This window comes from Oryctolagus cuniculus, chromosome 1 (assembly GCF_051225735.1).
Source record: "Oryctolagus cuniculus isolate XC-2025 breed Fujian yellow rabbit chromosome 1, ASM5122573v1, whole genome shotgun sequence".
Taxonomy (NCBI): Eukaryota; Metazoa; Chordata; class Mammalia; order Lagomorpha; family Leporidae; genus Oryctolagus; species Oryctolagus cuniculus.
The window spans coordinates 227,437,063-227,457,539 of record NC_142867.1 but is presented as its reverse complement, the minus strand read 5'-3'; the positions used below and the strand labels follow the sequence as shown (position 1 = coordinate 227,457,539).

The following is a 20,477-nucleotide window of genomic DNA, read 5'->3' as shown; positions in this document are numbered from 1 at the left end:
ATGTTTTATTTTATGGTTGTAATTTCAAAATACTTAGCATCTTTTTAGCACATAATTTCAGGTACATGAAGACACTATAGCTACTCTTTAAATGGAGTACTTAAGTTTTATGTAAAACTCATTAAGTTATCCTTGTTCATTTTGCTGTGGTACAAGCCTTCATGACATTTTGTGAATTTGGAAATATTCATAAGGTTTTAGATGTGTGACTCATGAGTGTGAATGATCTACTCTTAAATTTTCATGAAACTCATCCTATTTCTGGGTATTAGTCTGCTCTACTGATTTCTGGGCCAGCGTGTCATTTTAATTATTGCTTTTTAAATTTTTTTGATATTTTGTTTTAGCATAATGGTACCACCCATCCATCTTTGTACTGTATTTCTTTTTTTTTCTAAAGATTTATTTTTTATTCATTTGAAAGGCAGACTTAGGAGAGAGAGGGGAGGGAGAGAGGGAGAGAGAGAGAGAGCGAGCGAGCAAGCGAGTGAGCTTCCATCTGCTGGCTTACTCCCCAAATGGCTGCAACTGCTGGGGCTGGACCAGTCTGAAGCCAGGAGCCAGGAGTTTTTTCTGTGTCTCCCATATGGGTGCAAGAGCCCAAGCATTTAGGCCATCTTCCTCTGCTTTCCCAGGTACATTAGCAGGCAGCCAGATTGGAAGTGGAGCAGCAGGGTCTTGAACTGGTGTGCATATGGGATGCTGGCCCTGTACTGTATTTTTTGATAGTAATTTTTTTCTCCCCATGTGTGCTTTAAAATTATTTTTGTTGTAGTTTAAGAAAATCAGTCCTGAGGTAGTCTTGATTATTTATAAATTAGCATCGGAAGTTGGTTGGTTTGCAGTGTGTGTTTTACGCTATCTAAAATTTGGAATGTCTCTCACGTGCTTTAGAAATTAAAGCCTCAGAGCAAAAGTTTGAAATGTCAAGTAATAGGCCACATTCCCATGTTTTCCATAGTTCACATGTAGCTTTTGTATTTTGTGTTATTAAGGTATTATGAAATCTCAGCTTTGTAAGGTGCAAAAGTCTCCCGCAGCTTGAAAATGAATGGCTGCATACTGAATCATCATCATGCGTTTCTAGAGACTCTGAAAACTAGTGTCTGTTTCTTGCAGCTGTTGTGTGATAATGTGACCTTTTTTGAAGTTTTATTCAGAATGTGTAGGCTCAGCTAAAATAGACAGTGTATACATAGGTAACCCTGAGTGTGGCCTAGATGAACCTCACCGAAACATGGTGGATAATTTTATATTTTCTGCTGTTGAGTCCAATAGAATGGGATTTTATCCCCAGTTCCAAGAAAGTGTCACAACATTACTTCACAATGATTTGATAATTAATGCTGTTAGTTGAATTAAAATATTTGTCATCTTACTTTTAAGTTTACTTATTTTATTTGAAAGGCAGAGAGACGGAGAGAGAGAGGAGAGAGAGAGAGAGAGAGGAGAGAGAAAGAAACAGACATTTATCATCTACTGGTTCACTCTTCAAATGCCCACAACAGTTAGGGCTGGGCCAGGCTGAAGCCAGGAGCTGGGAGTTCAATCCAGGTCTCTCACGTGAGTGGCAGAGACCCAACCACTTGAGCCATCACCTGCTGCCTTCTAGGTGTGCACTGGGAATGGAGCCAGGACTTGAACATAGGCACTATGATACAAGATGCGGGGGTCCTGATCCATATCTTAACCACTGCAAATGTCCATCATTTCTTCCAGGTAATGTTTCTTTTGTTGAAGTAATCATTTTCTGTTTCCTTCTGACAGAGATCTATTCGATCTTTTGCCAATGATGATCGCCATGTTATGGTGAAGCATTCAACAATCTATCCGTCTCCAGAAGAACTTGAAGCGGTTCAGAATATGGTGTCTACTGTTGAATGTGCTCTTAAACATGTCTCAGATTGGCTGGATGAAACAAATAAAGGCACAAAAATAGAGGGTGAAACAGAAGTGAAGAAAGATGAGGCCGTAGAAAACTATTCCAAGTGAGTGTGGAGTGGCCTTTGTGGGGCTTTACTGAAGTGCAGAAAAGCCTGGGGGTCTGCCAGGCAAGGGTTTGTTATATGCTGTTCTTGGGGCTTTCTCTGTGTGTATCTGATTAGAACCAAGAAGGTAAACGTTACGATGAGGTCTGAATAATGACTAGAGCCAGATAAAGAGCATGTCCTTTAAAATCTTTACATTTGAAGGTTATGATATCTCATCTTTTTCCTGTGTTAATTCAGCCTCCTAAATTTTGAGATAAATAGTAGTGTTTTTCATATCTGGAGAAATAATAAAATACCATTTTGTTACACAGTTGGAAGTATTAGAGTAGAAGGAAAAGTGTAGGATAATGTATTTTAAAGGTATTTTTGATTATATTTACCTGTTGTTTTCTAGGATCTAGCACAGTGTATGTGGCACATTTTAATCACTGTGTGTTTGTGGGTGAATGAAGGTTTAGTGGTTGGCAGACCCTTCAGTAGTTACAGTAGAGTGTTCTTAATGCTATAGTAAAAGTAGTGTTAGTGAGATGAAGCTGTCATGTTAACCAGAGTGAGGTCATGAAACTTTTTATGCTATGGTAAGCTTAAAGGTATTATTTGAGAAGTATCACTAGATTGGAGTAAGTGTATAACTTGGCAACAACTTATAAACAGAAGAAAGAGATTACAGAATTTTTTCTCCAGCTTTCCGTTTTAAGTAAATGTGATAAGTAGATAAAGAAAAGTGAGAAAGTAGTGAAAAATTGATTTTCTTCACTGAAAGATAGTGCAGTCTTTCCATTTTCAGATGAAAGTCACTTTTTAGCTAAACAATATAATTTGTTAACTGTAGGTAATTTATACACTATATCTGGTCATAGTCTTGTCATTGGGAAGGTTCTTGGAAATAATTCAGTTATTCAATATATGATGGCCTTAAAAATGCTGTCAAATTTGAAGTTCAAATTAACTAGTAATATTTTTGAGTGACCTGGCCTTGTATCTCAGTTCTTGTATAAGTAAAATAGTCATGTACTCCCTACTTAAATTGTATATTGATACATGTTTATGTTTTTTTAAACATTTTGTTGTGCTTTTTACACACATAGGCACAGACACACACAACATAAGATTTACTATTTTAGCCATTTTACTAAACCTATGGAGTTTGGATCTTTTCTTTTTCTTTTTTTTTTTTTTAAAGATTTATTTATTTATTTGAAAGTCTGTGTTACACATAGAGAGGAGAGGCAGAAAGAGAAAGAGATCTTCCATCCGAGGGTTCACTCCCCAATTGATTGCAATGGCTGGAGCTGCGCCTATCCGAAGCCAGGAGCCAGAAGCTTCTTCTGGGTCTCCCACGTGGGTGCAGGGGCCCAAGGAGTTGGGCCATCTTCTCCTGTTTTCCCAGGCCATAGCAGAGAGCGGGATAGGAAGAGGAGCAGCCAGGATTAGAACTGGCACCCATATGGGATGCTGGCGCTTCAGGTCAGGGCGTTAACCCACTGTGCCACAGCGCCGGCCCCTAGACCTTTTCAATACATTTAATAGTGTTTCTTCTCAGGGCTAGTGTACTTTTTGAAAGCATTCCTATAGATTTTACTTAAATGGATGAGGTAATTGTTTTAAAGGTTTTTAAAGGAAAATATGTTTCACACTTTTGTTTGTTTGTTTTGTTGTTTAAATATAGCTGTATGTGTGGATGCTCTTCGTTGTCTGTGCAAAGTGTTCTTTTGTGGAACAGGACCCACATTCAGCACTTCTTCCCATGTGGCAGAACTCAAGAAATGCAGAATGTTTCTGTTCTTAATTTTTATAGAACTGAGGCAGGTATGGCTTCCAAAAAACAGAGCTGTGTTCTAGGGGTAGACCTATATTGTGATCCTGGAGTGTGCTGAGCACTTCAAAGGGCACAAAGCTGGGTGAGGGCTAGCTTATGATTCTTACGTACCTTCTACTGCCAAGTATGGTTAGTCAGCTCTTACCTATGCTTTTTTAACCTTTGTTTTTTTTTTTTTAAAAAACACTGATTCCAAAATCAAATACATTGTTGGAAGTTCTCCAATTTATATTATTAGGAATCTACCTTTAATCTTGTTTCATTTCTACTTTTTAAAAGATTTTATTTGTTTATTTGAAAGGAAGAGTTACAGAGAATCTTCCATCTGCTGGTTCATTCCCCTATGTGTCCTCACCAGCCAACTGGGAAGCTGGGAGCAGGAGCTTCTGAGTCTCCCATGTGGGTGCTGCGGGCCTAAGCATGTAGACCATCCTCACCTGCCTTCCTAGGCACATCAGTAGGGAGTTGGATAGGAAGTGGAACAGCGGCAACATGGACCAGCACCCATACTGGTGTCCCAGGTGGCAGCTTAACCCACTATACCACAATGCCAGCCCCTCTGTCCTTATTTTAAATAATTGTATTTGGATTGCTTGTTCTACAATAATTGTTATATTTACATTGTTTGAATTGGGACTTGGTTTCTCTCTTTAATCATGCTGTCTTCTTCATGTGGCATGATAAGACCAAGTATATAAAAATTATGATTTAGAACTTAATATGTGAGTTGATAATGGGTAGCTAATAATAACTTCCATTTACTGAGTGCCAGTTACGGTAACAAATTATTTTTCATATCTTTTTTTAAAAAGATTTGTTTACTTGAAAGTAAGAGTTAGAGAGAGAGAAGAGGAGACAGATGTTCCATCCGCTGGTTCATTCCGCAGGTGGCTGCAACGACTAGAGCTTGGCTGGTCCAAAGTCAGGACTTCTTCTGGGTCCCCCATGTGGGTGCAGGGACCCATGTACTTGGGCCATATTCCACTGCTTTTCCAGGTCATTATCAGGGTATGGGATTGGAAGTGGAGCAGCTGGGACTTGAAATAGAACCCATATGCGATGCTGACATCCCAGGGGATGGCCTCTCATTTCTTCTTCTTCTTCTTCTTCTTTTTTTTTTTTTTAAAGATTTATTTATTTTATTTGAAAGGCAGGGTTACAGAAAGGCAGAGAGAGAAAGAAAGGTCTTCCATCCTCTGGTTCACTCTCCAATTGGCTGCAACAGCCAGAGCTGTGCTGATCTGAAGCTGGGAGCAAGGAGCCTCCTCCAGGTCTCCCATGTGGGTGCAGGGGCCCAAGAACTTGGGCCATCTTGCACTGCTTTCCCAGGCCACATCAGAGAGCTGGATTGGAAGTGGAGCAGCCAAGACTCTAACCGACGCCCATTTGGTATACAGGCATGCAGGCGGCGGCCTTTCCTGCTAAGCCACAGTGCTGCCCCCCACCCCCCATCATCTTAAAACAATCCTAGTAGTCAATGTTATCATTATCCCCCTTTCTCCACCCTCATTTTGCTTATGAAATTTCTACTGCTTCAAATTTGCTTAGGAAAAAAGTGATTCAGATGGCCGGCACCGCGGCTCACTAGGTTAATCCTCCGCCTTGCGGCGCCGGCACACCGGGTTCTAATCCTGGTTGGGGCGCCGGATTCTGTCCCGGTTGCCCCTCTTCCAGGCCAGTTCTCTGCTGTGGCCAGGGAGTGCAGTGGAGGATGGCCCAAGTCCTTGGGTCCTGCACCCCATGGGAGACCAGGATAAGTACCTGGCTCCTGCCATTGGATCAGGGTTGTGCGGCGGCCATTGGAGGGTGAACCAACGGCAAAGGAAGACCTTTCTCTCTGTCTCTCTCTCTCTCTCTCTCTCTCTCTCACTCTCACTATCCACTCTGCCCATCCAAAAAAAAAAACAATGAAGAAGATGTTACTGAGGTAGTTTATGTGAGAGGCTATAAGAGCCTGAAGAAACAAGTTACAAGGCAGTGATTTGAGAGTGATAATGGAAGATAAATGTGTAAACCATTATTAAGATTTGGGAAAATGAGAGGATACAAAGACAAGGACAGAGGAAGAAAGAATATGAGATGACTGCTACTCTGTATACCAAACAGTTGGTTGCATTTGGATCACTTGCTTTAAAATGTTTTTTTTTTTTTTTATTTTTGTATAATGTATATCATTTTCTATTGATCAAATGTTTATCAAATCTCTATGGTATGCCAGGCATTGAGTCAGGGGCTGTATTATTTGTAACTTCCTGTTTAGTTTCCACTGCCAGAGTTTGTCTTCCTTCTCCATTTTATTCTCAACTCCACTGCCTTTTGCCCAACTTTGCTGATTCTTTTCCTCCAGCTAAAATGACCTGTTCTCCCAGACTGCTTAAGTCAAACTTGTAGATTGCCTTGCTTGACCTCATTTTGACCTCTCCCTTTCTGAATTTGGGAATCAACCATATATTGTAAGGAACTTGAGTGTTGTGATTAAACCAGCTTGGGTTTAAATTCAGGCTTTGTTGTGCTACTCTGTGAACTTGAATAGCTAACTTTTCTGAGGTTCACATTGCTATATGCAGCCTGCAGTTTGTTCTCAGAGGTTGCTTTCTCCTCCTCTTCTAGGTAGGATACTTAATCTTTACTGCCCCTGTTACTAGGACTTAGGGAAGAAGGATCTCCTTTGTGTGTTTTTAGTGACTGCAAAGCTTAGTTGTTATTTTCACCTATGATTAAGAAAAAGGAGCCAGTCAGAAGCTTTTAGAGCTAAAATCAAGGACAGATGAATATTTTTCTTAGGTACTGCTCATAATTTGATGATCTTTGAGTGCTTGCTTTTTAACTACTTCTGGATTTGGAATATACACGCTGACAGGTTATATTTAGTCCGTTCTTTCCTTCCTCATCTCTTATTACATTTTGATTCCCCCTTCAACTTTTGTGAATTCCTAAAATGATACAGCTGAGAGGTACCTTAGCTCATCCAGCTGAACATTCTTTATAGTTGTGGGTGCCAGGCAAGCAGGCACCACCAGGGGCAGTACCTGGGTTTTTAGATTTCTACATTGATGCTTTCTCTGTATATCAAGTCGTTCATATTTGTTTTAGATTCTTATTTACCACTAAAAAATAATAGAAGGAAGTTTGAAAAAAACAATTTGAAAAATTGTTTAAGGAGGTGCTGGTATTTTGGGGTTTTGTTAAGTAATATCAGATGTAGTAGGGAATTAGAAAACTGTAGTCTGAAATATGTTCCCTCTTGAGTCCTTGGGAGACAGTAGATACCTTATGAACTATAAGTCTTAGACTTAATTCTGTGGATTTGAACGTCTGGATTTACTAATTCCTTCTCAATTCATGTGGATATCCAGGAAACCAGGTGATGAATAAGTTATACTTTGGGGAACAGGTTGTAAAAGTAATCATACAGACTTTTATTTTTAGGGATCAAGGTGGTCGGACATTGTGTGGTGTAATGAGGATTGGCTTGGTCGCAAAGGGCTTGCTGATTAAAGATGATATGGACTTGGAGCTGGTTTTAATGTGCAAAGACAAACCCACAGAGACCCTGTTAAACACAGTCAAAGAGAATCTTCCTATTCAGATTCAGGTAAGTACAGTGTAACTGGCCCTCTAGGAGAATTTGTAAAAAGGTGAAAATGGTAGTGACATTGATGAGTTTATTAACAAGAATTGGCGGTAGTAAAGGAATACCTGTACCCTGGGTCATTTAAAGCAAATTTGTGGTGGTGGGTAGTATTCAGGATATATTTATCAAATAAGATGGCTATTAAGGTACGGTCTTAAATTTTTCAGGTGTATCTAATTGAGAGTCTTCATTTTCCAGATTAGGTCTCTCAGCATTATAAAATTCTTGGAAGGGTTGTTGTCATGTGGAAAACAAAGATTGGAATGAGCCTTGATAACTTTTATAGATGATTACTTTTAAAATTGAAGACTCTTAAGGAAAAATCAGTATCCTGGTTTTCAAACCATTTTCACATTGGATGTTTTTGGAAAATTTCAGTGTTGAATGCTCTCTGGAGGTGCTACTAAAGGCTTTTCATGGCTTGAGGCAATCAATCTGGGACTCTGATCCTAGGGAGACCTGCCCTGCCAGCTCTCCCAAGGGTCAGTTCTAGAATCATCTTTTAGTTTCAGATATGTATAATCTGTATCTAATTAGATTACAGCTTTTTAAATGATTTCCCATCAGTTTGTGCTCTTATCAGTGTCACTGAAATAGATGTCAGCGTCTAGGTTGAAACTTTAGGTGTTGAATGCCCCTTTGTTGCTTTTTGGCTTCTTTTCTTTGTCTTTCTTCTAAAAGCAGTTTTCAAGTGGTAAAAATTCTAAATTTGTTTTTATCAGTTTGTTACTGGGTCACATTCTTTAATATCCACCAACTGACCTTTAAAGTCATTACTTTTTTTTTTTTAATCTTTTGACATATTTGTATTATGTTTTGAGACATTGTTATATGTTAATTTTTGGGCATTGTTTTATATTACCTATCCGTCTTAAAAAATTTTTTTTTTGGGGTCAGGCAGAATTAGAGAGAGAGAGAGACAGAGAGAAAGGTCTTCCTTACATTGGTTCACCCCCCAAATGGCTGCCACGGCCGGTGTGCTGCGCCAATCCGAAGCCAGGAGCCAGGTACTTATCCTGGTCTCCCATGGGGTGCAGGACCCAAGGACTTGGGCCATCCTCCACTGCACTCCCTGGCCACAGCAGAGAGTTGGCCTGGAAGAGGGGCAACCAGGACAGAATCCGACGCCCCGACCGGGACTAGAACCCCGGGTGCCGGTGTCTCAGGCGGAGGATTAGCCTAGTGAGCCATGGCACCGGCCAATCTGTCTTAAATCTTAACCTACGGTTTTCTAAGTTACAGGGCATATTTGGCTTTCCTCTTTCAGTTTTGATGGGGAAATATTTTACAACGTTTTCTAGAGTTAAATTTGTTTCCTTTCTGAATCCTTTTGTGATCATTCAGGGGAACAGGAGTGGTAAATAACATGGATTTTATAAAGTTTTGTGAAATGGGAAGTTCAATAATGGGTTTTTGGCTAACTAAACTTTTTATTTTAAGAATACTGATGGCCAACGTAGTGGCACAGCAGTTTAAGCCACAGCTTGCAATACCGGCATCCCTTCTCTGCTAATGTGCCAAGGAAGGCAGTGGAAGATGACTCAAGTACTTCAGTCCCTGCCCCCCATGTGAGAAATCAGGATGGGGTTCCTGGCCTAGGTCACACTTGACTGTTGTGGACATTTGAGGAGTGAACCACCTCTCTTCCACTTCTTTCCCTCCCTATATTCTTCCCCTCTCCTTCCACTACTGTCCTCCCTCTCCTTATAATAAATCTTTTAAAATATTAATAAAATTCCCCTTGTTCCCATTATTTTTATATTGTTTTAGATTGTAATATGTATTTCTGCTTTTTGTTTGACAGATATTGTTTCTCTTGAGTGCATAATAAAGTAATAATCCTAGGATTGAGCATATTAGAGGCTTTTTTTTCTTTAAAGACTTATTTATTTATTTGAAAGGCAAATTAGAGGGAGAGAAGGAGAGACAGAGTGAGATCTTTCATCCTCTTGTTTGATTCCCCAGATGGCCTCAGCGGTTGGGGCTGGGCCAGGCTGAAGCCAGGAGCCAGGAGCTTCATCCATGTCTCCTGCGCGGGTGCAGGGGCCCAGGCATTTGGGCTGTCTTCCACTGCTTTCCCAGGCACTCTAACAGGGAGCTGGATTGGATGGGATGCCAGCATTGGGGGTGGCGACTTAACCTACTGCACGACAATGCTGGCCCCTATTTAAGAGGCTTTCTGTTCCCCTACTAGAGGCTTTGTGTTAACTCTCTCACACTTGCTGCTCCTTTTAATGAGTCTTGTTTCTTATGACACTAGACATATTCCCTATCTACAGGTGTGTCAGGTGTTGAAAAGAGGTTAAGCAATACTGTTATAGTAATTCAGAGTTCTTATTCTAAAAATCTATCACATCTCTCCAGTTTTGAAGATAGAGAATATTGGGCCAAGCTTCAGTCTGCATTAATAGAGCTTTCTCTGTGCATATCACGTTTCTGTGAACTCTATTGTTCTTCTGAGTGTGACAACTTTTATTGTGGGCATCACAGCTTTAAAGTTTCTTTTAATTAATTTATTTGAAAGAGTAACCAAGAGAGGGGGAGAAAGAGAGAGATCTTCCATCTGCTGATTCACTCCCCAAATGGCCACAGCTGTCAAAGCTGGGCCACACTGAAGCCAGGAATCAGGAACTTCATCTGGGTCTCCCACATAGTAGGCAGGGGCCCAAGCACGTGGGCCATATTCCATTGCTTTTCTCAGGTCCGTTAGGAGGGAGCTGGATCAGAAGTGAAGCAGCCTGGACTGGTGCCTGTATGGGATGCCAGTGTTGCAAGCAGTGGCTTTATGAGCTGTGCTCCAACTCTGGCCCCAGAATGCTTTTGTTGAGTTAGCAAGTGTTCATGGGAGCAACATAGGAGAAAGCCGGGCTGTGTAGACCATCTCAAATTTGAGGCGATTGAGACTTTTTAGGCTAGAGAAGGCTAAAAAAGAAAAACTATGTTGTTAAAAAGACTGTCTTAGGAAAAATAGGAGATCTGAATTGTTAAGGTCACTGGTGGAAATTATGAGAACTCTAGTTTAACATAGCAAATGGAATTTTCTAAGAGTGAATCTGTATGTGGGTAGAGGTACATTTCCCTGTAAAATTTGATTGAAAACTATATGTTAATCTCGCATTATAGATGTGTACTCATATATAAGGGGGTTTTCAAAAAGTTCATGGAAAATGCATATTATAAAAGACTATGCTTGGCTTTCAAAATTTTTTTGCACCAAAATAAATACATATTATTTAAAATATTTATTTATTTATTTGAAAGACCACATGATTAAAAAAAAAAAAAGGTGGGCAGAGAGCTCTAGTGCGCTTCCATCTACCAACTCACTCCTCAGATGGCTGTAACAGCCAGGGCTGGACCGAGCTCAAACCAGGAGCCTGGAATGCCATCCTGGTCTTCCACATTGGTGGCAGGGTCCTAGGTGCATTGGCAGTGAGCTGAATCAGAAGCTGAATGACATGTATAGGTACTCCTATATATGAGATGCTAGTGTCACAAGTTGTGGTTTAACCTGCTGTGCCACAGTGCTGGCCCCACAAACTTTTATTTTTTTTAAAGATGTATTTATTTGAAAGTCAGGTTACATAAAGGGAGAGAGGGAGAGGGAGGAGAAAGGGGAAGAAAGAGAGAGAGAGGGAGGGAGGGAGGGAGGGAGGAGAGATCTTCTATCTGCTAGTTCACTCTCCAGATGGCCACAATGGCCGGGGCTGGACCAGGCAGAAGCCAAGGCCCCGGAGCTTCATCTGAGTCTCCCATGTGGGTGCAGGGTCCCAGACACTTGGTTCATCCTCAGCTGTGTTTCCCAGACCCTTAGCAGGAAGCTGGATTGGGAGTGAAACAGCTGGGACACAAACAATTTGCCACAATGCCAGCTCCACAAACATCTTTTAACGCAGTTTTCCCTGACCTTTTTGAAGTACCTGCATACACACAAGCACATAGGTATTACTATGACTTAATAATTTTTTTAGTAAATAAAGTGTGGCTTTCCCATTCAACCCCTTTCCCCATTTTCATGGTGTATGTGTGGGAAACCAGTATGATCTTATTTTCTTATGTGTTAGAAAGCTTATTCCTCAGGGTGAGAACCCAGTTAAGATATCCACATCCCATATCAGAGCGTTTGGATTCAATACCCAGCTCTGGTCATCCAGACCCTGGGAAGCAGCAGGTGACAGCTCCCACATGGGAGACCTGGATTGGGTTCTCAGTTTTTGGGTTTTGTCCTAGCCCCGCCCCTGCCATTGCAAGCATTTTGGGAGTAAAACAAATGGATGGGCGCTCACTCTCTGTCTCTCAAATAAGTAAAAAGAGTGAGAAGACAATTTGGGGGAGCATTTGCCATAGCAAAACTTTTCAGTTTTCTAAGTTCCATTCCTTTGTCCTCTGTTTTTCTAGGGTGACCTTAGAGCTTCTTTGAGCAAAGGAGGAACATGACCAAAAGCAGAAATCACTTAAAATTAGTCTAGTCCAAAATTCATACCATAAGCTTATTCCTTTAAGTGTATCTTAGGGTGATCTGCATACATAATTGAAAATTTTAGTTGGGTTCCTTGTCTAGGACACATCTTTAATTATTTTTTAGTGGCAAAATGAATGTGAGCAGTTTTGTGTTTCATGGTTCTTTATATTTAGGTTCTGGTTTTACGATCCACTCCTTGATCTTCTGCTTCCTTGAGTTTGTTCCTGTGTTCTAAATGAGGATGAGCTTTTATTTCCTCCTTTTGGGGGCATGTTTAATGGTAAAATACTATTCTTACGTAGATTGCTTTGAGTTCTTCCATATGCACCAATGAGCCAGAGACCTAGTAATGTCTCCATTTACCCTGACTGTTTTATAGTGGTACTAAATTTCATCACCAAGAAAGGCCCTGTATAACTTACTATTAAATCATCTAGTGTATAGTAATATATTGGGCATAACTTACTATGTGATTATAATTGGGTGATTATTTTGTGAAAGGCCCCTAATTGTATATTTATAGTTTTATGTTAAGAGAAGCAATGTAGATTTCTTTGTGGATGTCAGATGATTTGTCCCCTAATGGTAGATCTCACTGGAATGATCTAAGACCTGCTGTAGCAGAAAGGAAGACACTACTTTTTACATTTTTTGGCCTTGTGAGTCATTGTTTGCAGATATTTCTTTTCATTCAGGTATACTCAATTCTCTTTAAAAACCTACATAGTCTTATTATAAGTCAAAAATTCCTGGCAGGTAGGAGTTCCTATTTAGGCTGTTCTGTCAAAAAACCGTTGTTTTAGAAAGCATTCTCAGCCATTTATTATTTCACACAGTAGTCCTCTAATAATTTCAGAGACAATAATTAACTCTTTATCACAAAATGCTGCTGCTGCAATTTGTTTTCAAATATTAAAAAGAATAGCTTCAAATATTGCTTGGTAACTGGTTGGGTGGGTGGGTGTCATGGGGTTACTTTTTGAGGGATAATGAGAGAGGGTTTACTTGTAACTTGGGAGGAGAGAAGCATTACCCCTCATGAAGGACTTGCTATGGGGTTTATTTTACTCTTTCAGCAGAGTAGTGCAAATAGTTATTACCATTTGAGAATTTAGTGCAAGCATTTGTTTTTTGAAATTTCAATCTAATTGTGTGTTTTTGACATCTTGGTGACTTTTAGAAGCTCACAGAAGAGAAATACCAAGTGGAGCAATGTGTAAATGAGGCCTCTATTATAATTCGGAACACAAAAGAGCCCACACTAACTTTGAAGGTGATACTTACTTCCCCCCTCATTAGGGATGAATGGGAGAAGAAGGATGGAGGTATGCTTGTGTGTGTGTATATAAATAAGTGTATATATATATATATGTGTATGTGTATATATACATACGTTTTTGTGTATGTTTTGATTATAGAATAGCTCTCTTGAATGCTATGTTAATTATGCTTTTTGGATTCAGGAAATAACAGTCTTTCATTTGTTTTATGCAACCCATAGTATTTTGAATGACTTTTCTGTCTGTATAATTGCTGTATTTTGGAAAAACATACAAGTTCAAAATATAAAATATATTTATTAAAAAAAACTTGTGCTTATTGTGTTGGTCCTAACTAATTTTTATACCATTTTGTTGTGGTGGTTTTTTTGGTCTAGTTTTGCATTAAGTTATTGGTATCAGCCAATCTATTTGTATTTTGGCTTAATGGTCAGATTTCAGTATCAAATGTGGTCCAATACAGAATTGTTTTCAAAGTCACTCAGTAATTGTTTAAAAATTATTCACTTGTATGTTGCTCTTACCTCCTAATAGTGTATATGCTTGTGAGATTTATGTTTTAATTAATTGCCCATGTATGGATTAGTTTTATACTGTAAGGAATATAATTAGATTTTTGTTCTTTAATAAATAATCTCTAGTAGGATTTTTTTTTCCTGAGAAGTTTACGACCCTGTTATAGTTTGAAGTTGATATGTATAAGAATGAGGATCATACTTTAAGCTTTCTTCTGGGGTTAAGGAGAATTGTTGTATGTCAATCTCATCCTTATATAATAGAAATTTATTGATTTACTGGTAGTTTTGTTGTCATGTTTTGTTTATCAGGTTTTTTTTATCCTGTGAGATTAGCTTGTTTCTGCCTCTCAGTCCTGTCCCTATAAACTTGCCATTTCTCCTGTATCACACCTGTGACCAGCTGGCCACTCTCTTAACTGCTTAGAGGCAGTACAGCCTATCTGGCCAATAGGGATTCCTTGATGTTATTTTTCATCACTAGGCTTTCAGTAAACATTGCGTACTGTTCTTACTGAAATACGAATGTGGTAAGAAATATTGGTCAGCTTATTTTTCAGGTTAGTGATAAGGGTAGAAAATGGCATGTTTGTCAGTGAAATTAGCATTTTGATTTTAAGCAGACATAACTCAGGGTATCACTTAAAGTAAAAATGACAGACTCTTAAGAAGACCTTTTTTGGTATAACTAAAATTGGCTATCCCATGTCCAGCACATATAAACCACACACATTTGAAATCATAGTGCATCCAATCTAAAGTTAGGTTTATGCCTGTACTTTTTTTTTTTTTTTTAATAGTACCTATAGCACCTCTGAAGAACTAGCCTTAAATGACTTAATTTTTTAACAGCAGAACTATGGTTTCTGATTTCTGGTGTGTCAAGATGAATGTTAATTCTGGTAAGCTGTATTCTCCTTGACTTGTTAGTATAAAGTATAAAACCACCCATTTCTAAGTAGCACTGTAATGTTAGGTATTATTAAAATCTAGTTGAGGAGAGAGAGAGAGATGAGACAGAATGAAGTTGCCATGGACTGGGTTAATTATGTGTTTGTTCATTTATACCTGTCAGGATTCCTTCCTTCCATTGCCTTTTAGAAAATATTATGGGAACATCACACTTCTTTTTCCCTGTGGTTTTATATACTTACCTGGCATATTGTTATAACTTTCAATGATGCCTTTAAGATTAGTCTATTGCCCTTAAAATTTTAATTTCTGTTCTGAGAAGCTGAAAACAGAGTCTTCATGTGTTGTACCCTTGCTAGACAACTATTATAGAATGGAATTTGTAATCAAGTAGGAGAGTCGTAGTCTCTGTTCAAGGTGTTTAAGTTACTAAAGGATCCAAAGACCTCTGAGCTGAGTCTCATCAGCTGGTGTGTGGGATCAGGTAAGGGAAGGAATCAACTTGGTTCTAATGTTTAACACATGTTACTGCCTCTTTTTCTGAGTGGCAGAAAGATTTGCTTTGCCATTGTCCTTAACATTCCAGCCTTGTTGACTCAATCTTTTATAATTCGCTCATTTTATCTAACCTGGGCTTTGTCAAAGACATTTTTTGTTCTTTGTTGGCAGGATGATCCAGCATAATTAAGCATTTGAGACCTGAGTTACATAACTCTGTTATCTCACATTAGACAAGTGTTTCATCTCCTTCATGTAATGCCTTTGAGCTGCATGGGATGAAAGCATACAATTTATTCAGGTTCTAGGTATTCCTGAGTTTGAAAAATTTTCTACACACACATACTCACACAATCCCTTTGCCCCAGTTTCTAGTCATTTTATTTCTCCTGGTTAAAAAAAAAAAAAGACAAAACATTTTCTTGGAGATATTTTCCTGTGGTATCTCAGCTTCCCCCTCTCTGGGCCAGCACTCCCACCGGCCACATCAGATTCCGCCACAATGAACTTCACAATACGCACACTTGTCCTGTCTTTCTCTTCCCTCTCTTAACTTCCACGTAGTGGGTAAAATCTAAAGAAAGGTATAACATGATTGAGACCAGACAGAACAGTGGATTGGGGAGTATTACAGCATCAGTCTTGCCTCTTCAGGGTTGTGTGTGCAGAAGTAGGTCTAAGTGTTTACTTCAAATCACCTTTTACATTTTCAGTTGCAAGGGTACATAGTGAGTCTCCTTGGCAGTGGTTACTATTTCACAAGTAAGATTCTTTTGGAAGGCCCTGTAAAATAACTTTCCCTATTATTACATGTTTCCTGCTAAGAAAAACACAGAAAAAGCACTGACCTTGTATTCAGTTTTAACTTTAACATTAGTTACTAAGGTATTTCAACAAATTAATGGAAAAAGGAAATTGAAAGTTAAGATTAGGGGTGAGCCTTTGCCCAGTGGTTGGGATGCTGCTGGGGGTGCCCCGTCCCTTGTCTGGGAGCCTGGTTCGAGTCTCCGTTGCTGCAGCAGATGTTGGCTCGAGTAATGGGGTCCCTGCTACTCATACAGGAGACTTGGATTGAGTTCCTGGCTCCTGACCTGAGCCTTTCTAACCCTGGGTGTTGTGGGCATTTAAGGAATGAACCAGTAGATGGAAGCTATCTCTGTCTCAGTCTCTCTACATTTCAAATAAAATGAAAATAAATAAATAAAAATGAAAAAGAAGTGGAATTTATTTTGCTGCAAAGATTTTTGAAATCCATACATACTAGGGTCTTGAAAAAGTTCATGGAAATGTGTATTATAACAATGACTAGCATCTTATAGCTCAAGCAATATATAGAAGGTTTGTTTATCTCTGTTAAGATATTTTAAAGCCTGTTGCATGATAAGCATTTCTTCATATATGAGTTATTTAAAAAACCCTCACAACAGCCCTGTGAGGTAAGTCGTTGCCTCGTTTTGTAAAGGAGAAATTCTCACATTTTGCCCAGCCCCTCACATTCAAAGTCCGGTGTGCAGACCTCTCTTCGATCCTGAGTGGAATTACCGCGTGGGTGCTTTAGCACTCACCAGGCGGTCTCCGTTTCTTCTGGTGCTTGTGATTTTAGATGAGAAGTATATTTGCTGTTAGGGTGACAAAACAACTGTTACATTTGTAGTGTGATTTGCAAACAGGTGGGTGAGGAAACTAAAGAGATTTCTTATAGTTTAGACTAACACAAACCTTTGTACTCAGTACAAGGATTTTTTTTTCAGGAGTTGGCAGAGAATTTGCCCAAGAGTTCCTTTTCAAATATTAGTCCCTCTAACTCCGTCAGTTCACTCCATGTGTCCTGAGGTCAGGACAATAGATTCTCACAATCAGGGATGACAGCTGGGAGTAAGATGATGCCACAGACTTTCTTCTCCTTCTTTCCCCAACTGCTCAGTCTACAGTATCCAGAGTGAATCTGTAAACATTATCTTTAGCTATCAGCCAACTGCCCCGCGCCTGAGGAAAAGTCCTACTAAGTGAGGTTCTTTAGAGGCAGAGAGAGAGAGAGAGGTCTTCCATCCACTGGTTCACTCCCCAGTTGGCCGTGACAGCTGGAGCTGCACTGATCCGAAGCTGGGAGCCAGGAGCCAGGAGCTTCTTCTGGGTCTCCCACACAGGTGCAGGGGCCCAAGCACTTGGGCCATCTTCTACTGCCTTCCCAGATCATAGCAGAGAGCTGGATTGGAAGTGGAGCAGCCGGGTCTTGAACCGGCGCCCATATGGGATGCCGGCACTACAGGCAGCAGCTTTGCCCCCTACGCCACAGCGCCGGCCCCGTAAGTGAGGATCTTAATGGAGATTAGAACAGTGCTTTCTATGTTCTACCATCTTGCCACCTTACCGGTCCACATTTCTGTGACCTGATGTTTTGCATGGAGAGTGGCTTGGGGCATTATTGTCTTCTCTCTAGAAGGCTTCAGGGGATTGAGAAAGAGGTTGCTACCAGGTTATCCTTAGGCTAACTGGAAAATTCTGTCAGTATAAACTCAGTAGCTCAGCTTCACCCTGATTGTCAGAGAGCCCCTCACGGTATTCCAGCTCAATGATTTTACCTTTGGAGAGCCCAAGTTCTAAACATATTGTTCCTCCTTTAACACAACATATTTGATACTTCCCTGCCTCATTGCCCGGTTAGTGTTTTGTTCCCTGGGACAGGTAGTCGGCTTGCATGTGAGACTGGAGAGCAGCTGAACAGCATTTACAACATTGTGGTGTGATTCTGGTCACCGAGCTAACATTAAACAAAGAAACACGACTAGCCGTCATAACTTCTTCCCAATGTTTCTCTTGTTCAGCATGTTGTATGTACCTTCATGCTCTGATGTCAGCTTACTGAGTAGTAATTTTTAAAAGCTGTTTTTCTTTGATTTGTTGTTTTGGTCACATCAACATATCCCTGTCTTTTGTGGTCATTGTAGGAAAAAATGAAATGGCTCATGGTAGTGTTGTTTCTAGTAGCCGATTCCGGGATGTCTTTTTATGTCAAAAGCTTTGCATCCCCACAAAATGAGACACCTATATTAAAGCTAAAAAATAATAAGTTTGAGGTTCTTCTACCAGAAATAGCAGTGTTTTTTTTTCCAGAAACAATTTTGTGACTGCAACATTAATTAAGCTTTTTTTAATGATTTAAAATATATAAATTGTATATTATTATTTACATAAAATAGGCCAGCTGGGCCTGTAAGCAGCTTTGTAATGCAATATGAATTTATATTGTTGAAATATAAAAAACTTTGAAGAAGATAAAATGAGGTGAATTATTATGTCTCCTTTGCTATTTCTGGCCTCATGAATATTTTGGGTCTTCTGATTTTTTGGATTGTCAGAGCATGAAGAAACATGGACATTCTTATGCTGACACAAAGAGGATCCTATGCAAGTCTTCTGTTCAGTGCTTGTCCCTTTATTTCTCTAGCAGAATCTGTTTTCTGCAAATGTTGACTGTCTGTAGCAAGCTGATGTCTTGATTTCTTTTTTAAAATAAGTGTTTGTGTTTATAATCTTTCTGATGAATTTATCAAAATATCTTATCATTGTCCCCTATTTAAAATTTCCATATCACAGTCAGACAAAAATAATAGAAAGTACAAAAAGAGTTTGGTTACCTTGTCTCTTCCTACCCAAACTTCCTTTACCTCATTTCCCTCTTCCATTGTCGCTCTTCCTGACATCCCTACTTGATAAGACAATAGGGTAAAATTTAGCTTGCATTACTATTTATCTAAAAATTGAAGTCTTAAAAAATAAGCAAGCTCCATACCTTTTATTGGGATTATATTACTTTTAGCAGTCAGTCAACCTTTGTTGTATCTAACTTTTGAGATTCTGGTCATTCTTTTATGGTAGTTTTATCTGGTATGTGAGCTTTACACAGATGCTTGTATTGACCGCACTTAAACATTTTGATGGAAAAATATTAAAGTGAATTAGTTTTATATTTTCTATGACTATAAAGCAAAGTTGAACAAATCCAGGGTCTGCATCACCTGTGAAGTGAATATGTTTACAAATAAATCCAAATTAACAATTCTTCCCATTTCATAAGGCCTTGTGTTGTGAATTTGTTGGTAGAAAAACAATGCAAATACCTGTTGTAGAGCTCACCTGGTCAGAAAATAAGTGTGTAGCACTAAAGCTTTTAGAATGTTGGATCAGCAAAGAAATCACAGTTCTTCCCTTACAAGATTTGTTTTCTGTTGAGCATTATGCATTCAGTTTTAACTCAGGTGTTCAGTCAATTAGAATAAACATTAAGGGATTGGTGTTGTGTCACAGCTATTTTAGCCACCACCTGTGATGTTGGCATCCTGTATGAATGCCAGTTTGAGTCCCAGTTGTTCCACTTCTTAACCAGCTTCCCGTTAATGTGCCTGGGAATGCAGCAGAAGATGGCCCAAGTGCTTGGGCCCCTGCACCCATGTGGGAGACCTAGTTGGAATCCCAGGCTCCTGGCCCACACTGGCTGTTTTGGCCATTTGGGGAATGAACCAGCAAATGCAACACACACACACACACACACACACACACTCTCTCTCTCTCTCTCTCTCTCTCTCTCTCTCTCTCTCTTCCTTCTTTCTCTCCCTGTCCTCCTTCTCTCTCTGAACTATGCTATTCAAGTAAATAAATAAATCTTAAAGATTTATTGAGTTTGCTGTAACGGAATCCTCTGGTGACAGGAAACCAGAAGGTATCTCAATGCTCTTGTGCCCTATTAAAAACTTCTATATTGCATCAGTTGACACACACAAATACACTAACAAATTAAGTATTACCATTATGATAATACCAACCAGTATTAACCAGTTTGGCCTCCCTTACATTTAAGTGAAAGAGATTAATCTGACTTACTTGGTTTAGACAAGCTTCTACTCAAGAAATGTTGATATGATGTATGCATTTAGTGCACTGAGATTTAAAAAAAATTTTAAACCATATTTCCTAATAGCTTAAAGGAAATTTGGCTTTAGTATTAATTTTTTTTAATATTTATTTATTTGAAAGTCAGAGTTACACAGAGGAGAGGCAGAGAGAGAGAGAGGTCTTCCATCCGATGGTTCAACCCTCAAATGGCCTCAACGGCTGGAGCTGCGCCGATCCGAAGCCAGGAGCCAGGAGCTTCTTCCAGGTCTCCTACGCTGGTGCAAGGGCCAAAGGACTTGGGCCATCTTCTACTGCTTTCCCATGCCATAGCAGAGAGCTGGACAGGAAGGGGAGCAGCAGGGTCTCAAACTGGCACCTATATGGGATGCTGACGCCTCAGGCCAGGGTGTTAACCCACTGCGCCATAGCGCTGGCCCCATTTAGTATTGATTGGTTTTAGTACTATGTGACCT

The 20,477-nt window shown here is 39.6% G+C and overlaps 1 protein-coding gene across 13 annotated transcripts in view; it reads left to right on the top strand.

Annotated features, from left to right (window-relative positions):
• STRBP (spermatid perinuclear RNA binding protein) overlaps nucleotides 1-20,477 on the top strand; it is a 151,173-nt gene that overhangs the window by 85,641 nt on the left and 45,055 nt on the right. For 11 of the 13 annotated variants that reach the window (XR_007923223.3, XR_016211868.1, XM_070056617.2 and 8 more), the window contains 3 exons: nucleotides 1,768-1,988; nucleotides 7,240-7,405; nucleotides 13,087-13,231. Coding sequence is in view for 11 of the 13 variants with exons in the window: in XM_070056617.2 (XP_069912718.1) it covers nucleotides 1,768-1,988; nucleotides 7,240-7,405; nucleotides 13,087-13,231 (532 nt within the window). In the remaining 2 variants the exon portion in view is untranslated. Of the gene's footprint in view, nucleotides 1-1,767; nucleotides 1,989-7,225; nucleotides 7,406-13,086; nucleotides 13,232-20,477 lie in introns of all 13 variants that reach the window. The other 2 variants (XM_089302340.1, XM_089302348.1) reach the window with 1 other exon arrangement.